Below are 12,570 nucleotides of genomic sequence, written 5' to 3'. Positions count from 1 at the left end.
CAACACATCTAGGCACGTAGACACGTTCAGGATAACCTGCTGAAATTCAAACTGGGCATCGGAACGAGGAAAAAAAAAGGCGATGTACGCGGTTTTAAACATGGAGTAGTTTTTCAGAAACTGCTGATCTTCTGGGGTTTTCCTCACATAACCATCTCTAGGGTTTACAGAGAATGATCCAAAAAGAGGGGAAAATATCCAGCGAGCAGCAGTCCTCTGGCTGAAAATGCCCTGTTGATGTCAGAGGTTAGAGGAGAATGGCCTCACTGCTTTTTGCACCTCAATACACTCGAGCTATCCATCCATCCATTCGCTTCCGCTTATCCTTTTTCAGGGTCGCGGGGGGCGCTGGAGCCTATCCCAGCTGTCATAGGGCAAGAGGCGGGGTACACCCTGGACATGTCGCCAGTCTGTCGCAGGGCCAACACACAGAGACAGACAACCATTCGCACTCACATTCACTCGCACATTCACACCTAGTGGCAATTTGGATTATCCAATTAACCTATCCCCACAAGCTGCATGTCTTTGGACGGTGGGAGGAAGCCGGAGTACCCAGAGGGAACCCACGCAAACACGGGGAGAACATGCAAACTCCACACAGAAAGACCCCGGCCTGATGGTGGAATTGAACTCAGGACCTTCTTGCTGTGCGGCAACAGTGCTAACCACCGTGCTGCCTACACTCGAGCTATCTGAATGCAAAATGGGCTGCAGCATCATCTCCCTGTTCGCTTAGAACACCGGATTGGACAAACATCGCCTGGTCTGATAAGTCTTACATTCTGCTGTTACATTCAGATGGCAGGGTCAGGTAGGGCAAAAACAAGATGAAAGCATGGATCCATCCTGCCTGGCATCAACAGGTCTGGCAGGTGTAACATTTTCCTGCTTGGTGACCATCCCTTTATGACCACAGTGAACCTTTTTTCTCCATATTAAAAAGCTCAAATTATCTCACACTGGTTAATTAAACATGACTGCGAGTTCGCTGTACTGAAATGGCCTCCACAGTCACCAGATCTCAAGGTAATAGAGCAACTTTTGCATACGGTGTTACAAGAGATTCAAATCATGAAGCAGCAGCTTTCAAGCCTTTCATGCAAATGCTATGGAAACAAGGACAGCGAACAGGAAAGGTGAGCCGGCTGGGAAAATATAACGAAAGGACGAGTAAAACAAAATACAAGAAGTGAGAAATAGATGAGGATGCACACTTTTCAAATAGCAAGAGAACAACTGAGAGCTCAGAGAAAATGAAAACATGAAGAGCTGCTGAAAGAGAGGGGGCAGGAAAGCAATGAACCGGCTGGTGTTTACCTTTGTTCTCAGGTGCGGGGATATCGCCGTCTCTGTAAGGCAGAAGAGATAACATTCAGACAAATATAAATCAAACAGAATTCTCCTTGTGTGAGATTCAAAGTGCTTTTTTATTTATTTTTGTTTTTAAAAATTGTGCAGCTGCAGGATCACGCAGTAGCTGGTACTTCTCCTTTTCTGTACGGCTGAGTAAATCAGTCAAAGAGGAAGTGTGTGGCTAAACGGCCTGCATCACACTTTCTCACAAAACTCCCTTCTCTCAAACGCTGTTGATAGCAAAGGAAAGAGCTGAGGAAACATACAGGCTGGGTCTGTTTCCCATTCAACAACTCAGGTTGGACTCTTTTCATTTATGGCTTTATCATAAGACAGCATCAAGCAGAGCGTCAATATGGCTGTCTATTTTCAGGGCCATTGTGTAATATTATAATCATACAATGTTAGCTGGTTAATTATTGAGTTTAAGCACTTTGTTCTACACATTTTTATGCACATGACAAGTTTTATCAAATACAAACAAAAGACTGATAAACAGATCGCACTACACTAAACATCACTGCAAGCGTCTGCAGTATGCTACTGCTCCTATATTCTTCTTAATACTGCAATAATATATTCAGTGACAGCACCCAGTCTTCCTGACTGTCCAGGAATGTTGTAAACAAAGCCAGACATGAACGCTGTCCAAGTGTTCGTATATGCTGTGCGAAGACTGGAGCAACCTGTTGATGCACGCAAGACGAAACACGCCTGTTCAAGGGTAAAAAAAAAAGCCAACCCCACAAGAAGAACGAGTTCACCACCAGCATGTGTTAAAAAAAATAAATAGGTCAGCCTTTGTTGTTTCCTGTCTCACTCTCACTCTGCTGCAATTATGCCCAAATGAAGCAAATGAATCAGGAAGCCTGGATTATTACCAAAGTTTTGATCTTTGGTAATAATCCAGGCTTCCTGATTCATTTGCTTCATTTGGGCAAAAATAAATAAAGTGATACTTTATTTCTTTTGCTTGGCGGCTGTTTCGCCTGATAAGGAGCCGAGGCTTTCCTTTGTTTTTAAACATCTGTCCAGGAAGCTGAACTTTTTTCCTCTCTCTCTTTCTCTCTTCAAGGTCATCTCATCAGCGCCTCTGCCATACAGTCTCACAACAACACCACTGGGCTCATTGCCATGGTAATAGTAATCATCTCTTCCTGCATGAGTCCTCATGCCTCCTATGATCTTACGTGTTTAGAGATTAAAAACATACTCGATAACTCAAACTTTTGTGTGGTTTGTCTGTTTGTTTCTGCTTAAAGATAAAACCCGGATCGTGTCACAGTGGCAACAGTTTCCCACAAACAGCACAGAGAGGAGTGCGTTTGTGTATAGATAAACAACTGTCACATAGCACCAGCAGTGGAACAAAAGAGCCGCCCTTTGTCCCGGTCGTTTATTGTCCATACTTTACTGCTTTTATTGCATTTACAGCAAGTTAGAAATCTCTAATCAAATAATAAAGTGAAAGTTGGCCTTTTCCTGCTATAGCCTCACAAACAAAGCTGGAGTTGGAATTAATTTCTATCACATTTAACAGATTCATAGATCTTTAAGGTATTTTGGCATCTGATCGTGTGTTTGGGGACTTTTCCTGCCAGGTGGGGCGTGATGCCGTGCGAGTAACTCAGTAGCTCCGATGACAATGAGTCATCAGTATCACTTCACCTGTCTGTGGCTCACGGATGAACTGATGGTGAATATAACAGAATCACTGAAGACAACTGTATGAATTAGAAGAGTACAGTCGGTTAAAACCCGCCGAATAATATCTCAAAGCATCGCCGAGCCGCGTGGGCACTGTCGTGTTTCGCTCTGCGCTGCACTTTAATGTGAGGCTGTGCATTAACGTGAACGAAAACCGATGTTTATTGTGTTTTTAATTGAACTAAACTGTTGCATAAGCTTTGCTTTACGGCTTCAGCTTGGCACGCGCTACCAACTCGCTCGGTGATACGTTGTTGTCACACACAGAGCGGCGCGAGCGCACGGACACCAACAAAGAGATTTCAAACAGACCGTGTTTGCAACGAGGAAGCGAAAACTAGGCAGACATATGTTGTTGTCGTTGTTGTTGTTTCATGAAATGCACGAGCAGATGAGCCCCGAAAAGACTACAGCGACAATGACTCCCACTTCCTGTGCGTGGGGGACGCGAGGCGAGATTTTTAGCTCTGCATCCACGCCGATTCGCCCAAAACTGTTCACAATTGAAAAACACAAACCGCCGCGGATCGAGCACAGCAACGCTTTCGACTAATCTAGTAACAACTTACCCATCCTCGAGGTGGCAAGCCGCACCGCAGCTGGCCATCTCCGCCACCATCCTCCGTCTGTGGCCCCGTTATGCTTTCTCTTCTCCACTAGCGTGCAGAGGCTGCGCGTAAAAACACCTGGGAGGCAACATGAGCCTCTCACCGGCGGCGATCGCCTTCTGGGTTAAAGGGCTAAGCATTTATTGGGGGGGACCTCTTTGGCTGCATTACTTATTTCACATCATGCGTCCCGCAGAGTGTAGCATTCCCTCTTTATCGAGAAAAAAAAATAACTCGGTTTGACTCCCCCGGAAAAAGCGCTCACTTTCCTAAAATCCACAAAAAGGAAACACCAGAGTCCCCCTTTTGTGCAGCCTAAATGTGGGATGTGTTGCTTTCTTTCACAAAAAACGTGCTTGTTTGTAAAAAGAAAGAAAAAAATACAGACCACAGATCTTCACATCATAGGACCATCCGAATGTCTTTAGAGCAGCGCCACTCTCAGGATCAGCGCTGCTGCGCAGTTATTGCGCATGAATATGGGCGGGCCTGCAGCATCCCGCCACAGTGCAGGCTTTGTGGAGTCTTGTTGATGATTTACAGCCCCACGCTTAACGCTTATTAAATAAGCGAGCTGCACAACCTGTGCGAAAGAAACGTTTACTGCTGGAAGCCTCAGACTGTCTGAATATAAAGACCACACCGCTTAACTTAAGGACATGCACAGAGTTTCCGCATGCAGAGGCCACCTTTTTGTCCCCTGAAGCGATCCCCAAAAGTATTGAAAGATATGGTGATGATGATGATGATGAAGCACAGCTAGAGGTTTATTCTAATCATTTATGTAATAAGTAAAACAACGTGTATAATGAGGATAGTGGGAGCTGGACGGTTACTTGGTTTACTTCAAAATAAAACAGGCATTTATCTGAGAGACGTTCATTGCACTGAAAGGAGCAACCAGCTTCCCGTGATGCAACTAGGTCACTTTTGAGCGGGAAAAAAATACGCCTGCATTACAGGGAAGTAACCAGCAGGTGTCGCATTAGACAACAAAACAAGAAGCACATTCCAACATGATTGATGCACGCCTCTGATGCGAGGACTGATCACTGTCATCATACCAGAAAGTTACAGTGGAGTCAAATCAGGGAAGGTCAGCGTCCTATGGTGGATCTCGGCTAAGCACACTGACCAGCAGAGAGAGCAAAAAAAGGCAGGAAGGGCGCTGTGTGTCTGTGAGATGTCCGGTGGGAGGAATGAGTGAGGGATGAAGGGCTTTCTTATTGATCTTCAAAGCACCTTTCTCCTCCCTCCATCCACTCACCGAGTTCGACAAGTGGATGTGTGGTTTATAGGCAAGAGAAAGGAAACGCAGAGAGGGAGAGATGCCACAGACTAATGGGGGCATTATCCTAGTCTCAGAGTCTAAAGGGAGAGATCAGCTACTCCTCGCAGGGGTGAGACGATATCCCCAATACCTCAGGAAATCAGAGGAGATAAAGCAGAAGTGGTGGAAAAGAAGGGTGAGAGAAGTAGAGGACAGGGAAGGTCAACTTGATGAGAAGATAAGAAGAGATGGGAAATAATATGAAAAAGGGGTCAGTTAAATAGGTTAAGATGTAAATCATGAGAGCAGGAGGCACAAGACTTAAACCTTTAACTCAATTTGTCACTCGAGTTACAAAAACGTATAATTTAATATAGGCTAGTCTGGTATGAGAGTTCATTTGACCTGACTTGAGACAAAAAGCAGTCGCCTCAAGGTGCTCGATGAAGATTCAACGACCACACCTGGTGTGGTTTTACGCCGACAGAGTTAGCTGTGTTAGCGTTCTACAATTTACTCTTTTGCATGTCAAAAACCAATGCAGCATCAGAAAAATGATTATTTTGAACTCATAATGCTGCTGTAGTAAAAGTTGTTAAGACATCTGACCTCATGGTGGAGCTAGAGGAAACAAGAATATCAGTCAGTGGGACACATTGTGGGAACCATGAAATGCATCTATCAAATAATATGTCAGGCCGTGTAGAAGTTACTGACATATTTTAATGGTTAGATGGAAGTGATGAGGAATATTTAAAGTATGACGAAAGTCACTCAGTATGTTTCAGCTGCTGGGGATCTTGCCTGAAGTTACAAAGGGTTATCTGAATCCAGACTCAAAAAGCTCTGTGGAGCTTTTTGAGTCTGGATCAGAGCGGTGGAGTGATGGACCAGGCAACAGGTGACAGAGCAATGCTGCCATCTAAAACGCCTCATCACCAGCTACTAAAAATGCTGAGCTGCTGCACAGAGGCACTTTGGGCATTCAGTGTGGATTGTTGCCATTCTGGTAATCGCGCTGTTGTAACTATTATACTAAGCAGGGAGGGGAGGTTAAAAAAAATCAAAGCTTTGAGTCTTGATCTTAAAAATAGGTACTGGGAAAGCATCTGACTTTCATTCCTCTGTGACTCAGTTAAGACAGTGTTTCACTGTATGAGTGTATGTGTGTGTAATATGACAGGGCTTTTTTAATATAGACCCACCAACCAGTTTGGAAACCATGATGTCACACACCCTCGGGGGGGTAATACGAGCCCTCAACGTGCCGACTCATTATCCATCACGTAGATACACGCTCAAAACAACACACCGACCTGATGAAGCACATGTGAAGATGCTTCATCAGGGTGGAGGGAAACTCATACTTTGGCCATTTTGCCAACGGGGCCAGTTTATCACATGGAAAGATGCAAAGTTACTAAAGAGCCGTAACAGCTGAACGCCTGCATAAAGAAGCTAGAGAAAGGGGACTAGGTACAAAGAGGAAACAGGAGAGAGACTTGGGAAATCATTCAGCCATGGGAGCGTTCAAAGGAAATGTATGAGCCTAAAATTCTTCCATGTGTAATGAACATAATGAATTTCCCATTTTAAAGCATTTAAAAAAAAACAGCGTGGAGCTGTTTTACTCAGATGCAAAGCTTCAGATCAACGAGGGAAAATGCCTTTGAAAGTCTAATCTGAATGAAGTGCAGATAACTCCTGGACTTAGAGCTAATGCTAACTGCTTGTGACTGGGCTGTGAATTCACTTGTGACACACCCCTCTCCCGCTTTGATTTCCTGCTCATTATCTGAGGTCTATATTTGTTTGTTCTTTATTTTATGTAGTGTTGTTTTTCAGTAGTCACCTCTCGCTGCTGCCATCGTGTTGCTTTTTCCTTCCTCTTGGGTAAAAATGTTGTATGAGCACCACCAGGGTATTTTCACCTCACCCACACAGTTTACACTCTTTGTCTTCCACCCCCACCCACCCACCCAGCCCCCCTGAAATTGCTGTCACATTTTTAAAAAAAAAAAGGTATGATAATGCAAGAGTTTCCTCTGCTGTCAGAAAATTATTTTTGCCAAAATGTCCTTTTTGTCATAGAATGTCCATCCATCCATCCATCATCTTCATCCGCTTTATCCGAGGCCGGGTCACGGGGGCAGCAGCCTAAGCAGAGAGGCCCAGACCTCCCTCTCCCCAGCCACCTCCTCCAGCTTATCCGGGGGAACACCAAGGCGTTCCCAGGCCAGCCGAGAGATATAATCTCTCCAGCGTGTCCTGGGTCTGCCCCGGGGCCTCCTCCCGGTGGGACATGCCTGGAACACCTCACCCAGGAGGGGTGAACCTGGCCGAACCTCTCACCCTATCTCTAAGAGAGAGGCCAGCCACCCTTCGGAGGAAGCTCATTTCCGCCGCTTGTATCCGCGATCTCGTCCTTTCGGTCACTACCCACAGCTCGTGGCCATAGGTGAGGGTAGGGACGTAGATCGACCGGTAAATTGAGAGCTTCGCTTTTACACTCAGCTCCCTCTTCACTACGACGGACCGGTGCAGCGTCCGCATTACTGCAGCTGCAGCCCCAATCCGTCTGTCGATCTCCGGCTCCCTTCTCCCATCACTCGCGAACAAGACCCCGAGATACTTGAACTCCTCCACTTGGGGCAGGAACTCATCCCCGACCCGGAGTGGGCACTCCACCCTTTTCCGGCTGAGAACCATGGCCTCAGATTTGGAGGTGCTGATCCTCATTCCCGCTGCTTCACACTCGGCTGCGAACCGCTCCAGTGCGAGCTGGAGGCCCTCACCCGATGAAGCCCTGTCATAGAATGTAACTAGGAAAATTTGAAATTTCTTATAAGTCTTTTATAGATCCTGAAATGATTTTCTGCTTTGTTTCAGGATCTAAAATTAGATAAATACATTCTCAGATGCACTACACCACATGACATATTGTATCTTGTCATTATTTATCAAAAACTGACGGGAAATGCAGAAGCAGTGTGTGAAAAATGAACACACCCCAGTTTGTAGAACCACGTTTACCAGCAATAACTTAAAGTAATGTTCTTTTGTATGACTTCATCAGTGTCTCACATTGTTGTGGAGGAATTTTCGAACCACTCGAACCAACGCACCAGTGCATTGAGGTTTGTGTGCATCCATTCATGCACAGCTCCTGTAACGTCTTGCCATAGTATTTAAATAGGTTTGAGGTCTGGACTGGCTGGGCCATTTCACCACCTTGATTCTATCCTTTTCAGACATTATGTTGTCCTTGAGTTAATGACTGGAGGGTCCCCGGGTCCTGTGGCTGCAAAAATAAGCCCAAATCCTAACCCCTCCACCACCATGCTTGACAGTGGGTATGAGGTGTTTGTGCTGATATGCTGTGTTTGTTTGTTTGTTTCCAAATGCTCTGCATTATGGCCAAACGTGTCCACTTGAATCTTATCTGTTCAAGAGACATTATTCTAGAAGCCTTGTGGTTTATTCAGATTCAGATTCAGGTTTTCAAACAGTGTTCCTTTATGCAGAGGTTATCTTCTGACAACCCTTTGAAACAACCAATACTTCTTCAGTCTTTTTGTAGTAGTGTTGTCATCAGAGATGGGCAACGCGTTACTGTAATCCGATTACTTTTTTCAAGTAACGAGTAAAGTAAGGGATTACTATTGCAAAATCGGTAATTAGATTACCGTTACTTTCCCGTAGGAACGCTGCGTTACTGCGTTACTAAAACCGTGATTTTCTTGCAAGAGTGTCTCATGACAGTGACGTAAACGAGTGCGACGTTTGTGACAACAGCTGTGTGCAGATCAACAATGGATCATATATCGAGTGCGGGTGAGGGTATGAGCGTGCAGCGTTTAAAGCGTGGAAGTACTGACCTTACTTTGAGTTTGATTCCGTAAAAAGTGACAAAAACATTAGTGTCCGTTGTGCGTGGGAAGAAAACTTCTTTTTACAGCGAAAAACCCCTAAACTTCCGAGCAAGCACCGAGTAGCTACGACGTAATGGGAAACTCACAGAGAAACTGCGGTATCCTTCCACTGACCGCTGCGGCACACCTGCACCAGGGTAAACCTCCGCCTACCCTACTCCTGCTTTACAGGTGAAAATAGAGCAACAGGACCGCTAGTCTTTGACTTTATTTATTTTCTGCTGTGTTTTACTTGCATCTGAAAGAGTGAGTGTAAACACAAAATATATATATATATATATATTATGTGCTGGAATGTGCAGAAAATAGGTTTAAATGTTAAACTAATTTCTTCCAGTCAGAGAATGTTGCATATAATTAAAATTTTGCTTCATGCATAAAGTTAAAAGATTAAAACTAACAAAACAAGTTTTAAAAAGAGACTTTTCCATTTGATTACATTTTGTATGATGGATTATATAGAAAAAGTAGAATTGGGCTGAAAGATCTATCACTTTATCACCTATTCAGGTTGTAAATCATGTTTTTAAAAAGTAACTAAGTAACTAAGTAATTAATTACTTTTGAAAATAAGTAATCAGTAAAGTAACGGGATTACTTTTTTGGGGAAGTAATCAGCAATTAATTACTGATTACTTTTTTTCAAGTAACTTGACCAACACTGGTTGTCATTAACCCTAAAGTTTTAGTATGCTCATTGAATCACGTAGATCTCTGAGATGTAGCTCTTGGGTTGGCACTGGTGGTCTGATCTTAGGGTGAATTTGCTGTGACACCAATCCTGGGAAGACTGCCTTGAATCTTTGTCGCCATAGAATGGTGGACTTCAAGTAGTTTGTAAATGGCCTTATGACCCTTGCCAGATTGAGAGGTAGCAACAGAATCTGTGCTGCTCACACATGCTGATGATCAAGTAATCAAGTGCATGTGATGAGCACCACCTGGCTGCTACTTACTCTTATTATTACTATAGAAGCAATAAGGGCGCACTTAGTTTTTCACAAACTGCTTCTGCATAATGACTTAGTTTTTGTTCTACAAATAATGACCCTGTGTGATTCACTGGGCAGCCAAAAAAAGTTAAACTCTAAGATTTCATTGGACAACCTTTAGCTTTGTTGGCAGGACACAATCACTGTGGTATTTCAATTAACTTATGCAATGTCACAATATTTATTTCCATCCAGAGTTTCATGAATTATTCACAAAGATCTCCTAGAAGTGACGACAGGAGAGTTGGACTGTTAAAGTCTTCTCAAACACATCCCAAAGATCCTCAGTGGGATAAAGGTTTCAACTCTGTGGTGGCCAAACTATGTGCGAAAATGATGTCTCGTGCTCTCTGAACTGTGAATCCTGGCATCCCATCCCATGTTCATGCAATCAAGGAAGGAACAACTTGATCATTTTAGGTATATTCAGTTAGTCAGCTCATTTTTTTGGCACTAAATATTGCTGAACCTAGACCTCAGACCTCCAATCCAATGAAAGGCTCTCACCTACAGTGTCCAGGCATGTGTCGTTTGCCCCAATATATGAAATCTCACAGTTTAAAGTAAAGTTTCAAGTTCAAAGCTTACTGTCCCCATATATACATATTAAAAATACACTTAATACTTTGACGGCATCACATTTACTCTTTATTCTGTGAACGCTTATTCCAGCATTTTGTTATATTTCTTAGTTAATACTCACATCCACATGGATATTTTCACATTTGAATGGTTATACTGAGAACTGCAGTTTTCTAACATTCGAATGCTGAAATTAATTTAATTTCAAGTTAGTTCTCTTTTATTCAAACGACAGTTGCCTCAAGGTGCTTTATATTATAAGGTAAAGGCCCTGCAATAATACAGAGAAATAACCCCCTTTGAGCAAGCACTTGGTGACAGTGGGAAGGAAAAACTCCCACTTAACGGGAAGAAACCTCGAGGAGAACCAGGCTCAGGAAGAGGCAGCCATCTGACGTTGGCTGGGGTCGGGGGGGGAGGAAGATAGAACAAAAACACACTGAGAGCTTTCAAATAAACGCTTAATGAGTTTGAGAAATAGCCTCAATAACCAAGTTCAGTTCATAGTGTCTGGTTTCTTGCTGTTTATTGTTTGTGAAAGACATGGGAATCATGGAAATCTCTGAAGGTTTTGCATGTTGCATGTTTTCTAAGAAGAAAAGTATCTGTCCTTGATGCTGTTTGGATTTGATACTAAGTATTTGGGAATCTTCGCTTGTCCCTCCGTCACCAGAGGAGAATGATTTAAATTGCTGTACATTTTCACATTTCCTGTTTCTGGACATCTTTAAAACTGCATGCTGGGAAGTAGCAGAAGAATGGAGGTCATAATTTAGGCAAAAGAGGGGGTGTGTGAGAGAAGTTAGTGTCTGCATGGCCTCTGGGGAGCTTGGTTACAAGTTTTTAGGTGACCCCTCTTCTGTTCTCCTGTCGCTTTAGCTTACACCCTCCCATTGCTTACAGAGTCTATGTACTTATTGCTCTATACTAAGCCCGTCAGCGTTTTGTATAATGTGTGTTGTGTCATGGCCTCTTTCTCTTTTTATCTATCCCGCTTTCCCTCCATGCTGTTAATGCCTTATTTTGAGAGTTCCCTCAGGGAACGCTGTGTTTTCAGGGGCAAGAGAAGAAGGAATCCTGGGATATAATGTGGGCGTTTGGTAAAAGTGCTGAAAGCCATAGTCACCTTCTGAGACACAGACCACCTCCTCCTTTTAGTGTGTCTCAGCGCAGGGGTGTGGAGGCAGGGGGTCAAAAATCCTCTGACCTCCACGCCCACTCAGAACATGTGGGAATGGTAAAATTATCCTATATTTAACCCCCAGGTGTCTGCCTTGTGTGTGTATGTGAGTAACAGTAACTGAGTCATCTGCAGCTGGGTGGTACATGGGTTATCTTATAGGGCGGGAAAAAAGTGGGTGGGTTTGGAAAAGCTGTGCTCCCCCTTAATACACCACAGTCACCTCCCTGGGATAAGAACTTTCTCAGTTAAATATGTCTGAGGTTGAATGTGTGTACATTAGATATATGTGAAATCCAATCAAACATTAACTGTGTGGTTACAGAAAGCCACCGAGAATTTAATGGCAATCTCCCACCCTCTCAGCTAGATACTCATACAAAACTTAATGCAAGAGAAGAACAAAAAAGTCACCTTCAAAGAATAAAAAAACATTTTTCTTCTTTGTAGAGTGAAAGTAACACATAATTAATACTTTTTTTGTTTTACACAGAGAATATTGGTGCTTATGTGGCTGTGGAGGGGGCATTTGCGCATAAAATATTTACATTTTCAAAGAAGGCAACAATGCTGAGTCAAATAAATTAATGCTATTACCCATCAAAAGGGCAGCTTTATATGGTTATTCACTATAAAGTGAAAAAAAAAAGCTTGGCTCAGCACAAACCTTCCAAACATCTGACTTACTAAGAGCACTGAGTAATTCCCATTAGACAGAGAAGGGATTTTACCCCTCTGTCTTCTGGTGAGGATTTCTTTAAGTCTTCGTTCTCAGAGGAAGTCTGGATTCTGATTCATCTCCCTGCCAAAAACTACACAAAGCCGGGAGAGCAAGCCACATTAAGGTGCTCGTTAAGGCACACACTTTCCCTCAAGTATATTTGTTACCACATGCTTGTTCAAAGGCGCAAAGTTTACACTATGGTGTATTTCAAATGAAGTC

At 43.5% G+C, this 12,570-nt stretch overlaps 1 protein-coding gene across 2 annotated transcripts in view; it reads right to left on the bottom strand.

Annotated features, from left to right (window-relative positions):
• Positions 1 to 12,570, bottom strand: part of LOC146503345 (uncharacterized) — a 32,614-nt gene that overhangs the window by 13,020 nt on the left and 7,024 nt on the right. Inside the window, exons 1-2 of one of the 2 annotated variants that reach the window (XM_085184878.1) lie at positions 3,633 to 4,146; positions 1,321 to 1,352 (exon numbers count right to left, since the gene is read on the bottom strand). In XM_085184878.1, the coding sequence (XP_085041004.1) occupies positions 1,321 to 1,352; positions 3,633 to 3,682 (82 nt within the window). In that variant the 5' untranslated portion in view covers positions 3,683 to 4,146. Of the gene's footprint in view, positions 1 to 1,320; positions 1,353 to 3,632; positions 4,147 to 12,570 lie in introns of those variants that run through there. The other variant, XM_085184879.1, reaches the window with a different exon arrangement.

This window comes from Neolamprologus multifasciatus, chromosome 14 (assembly GCF_963576455.1).
Source record: "Neolamprologus multifasciatus chromosome 14, fNeoMul1.2, whole genome shotgun sequence".
Taxonomy (NCBI): domain Eukaryota; kingdom Metazoa; phylum Chordata; class Actinopteri; order Cichliformes; family Cichlidae; genus Neolamprologus; species Neolamprologus multifasciatus.
The sequence above is the reverse complement of the archived record's forward strand: the minus strand, read 5'-3'. Positions and strand labels throughout refer to the sequence as shown.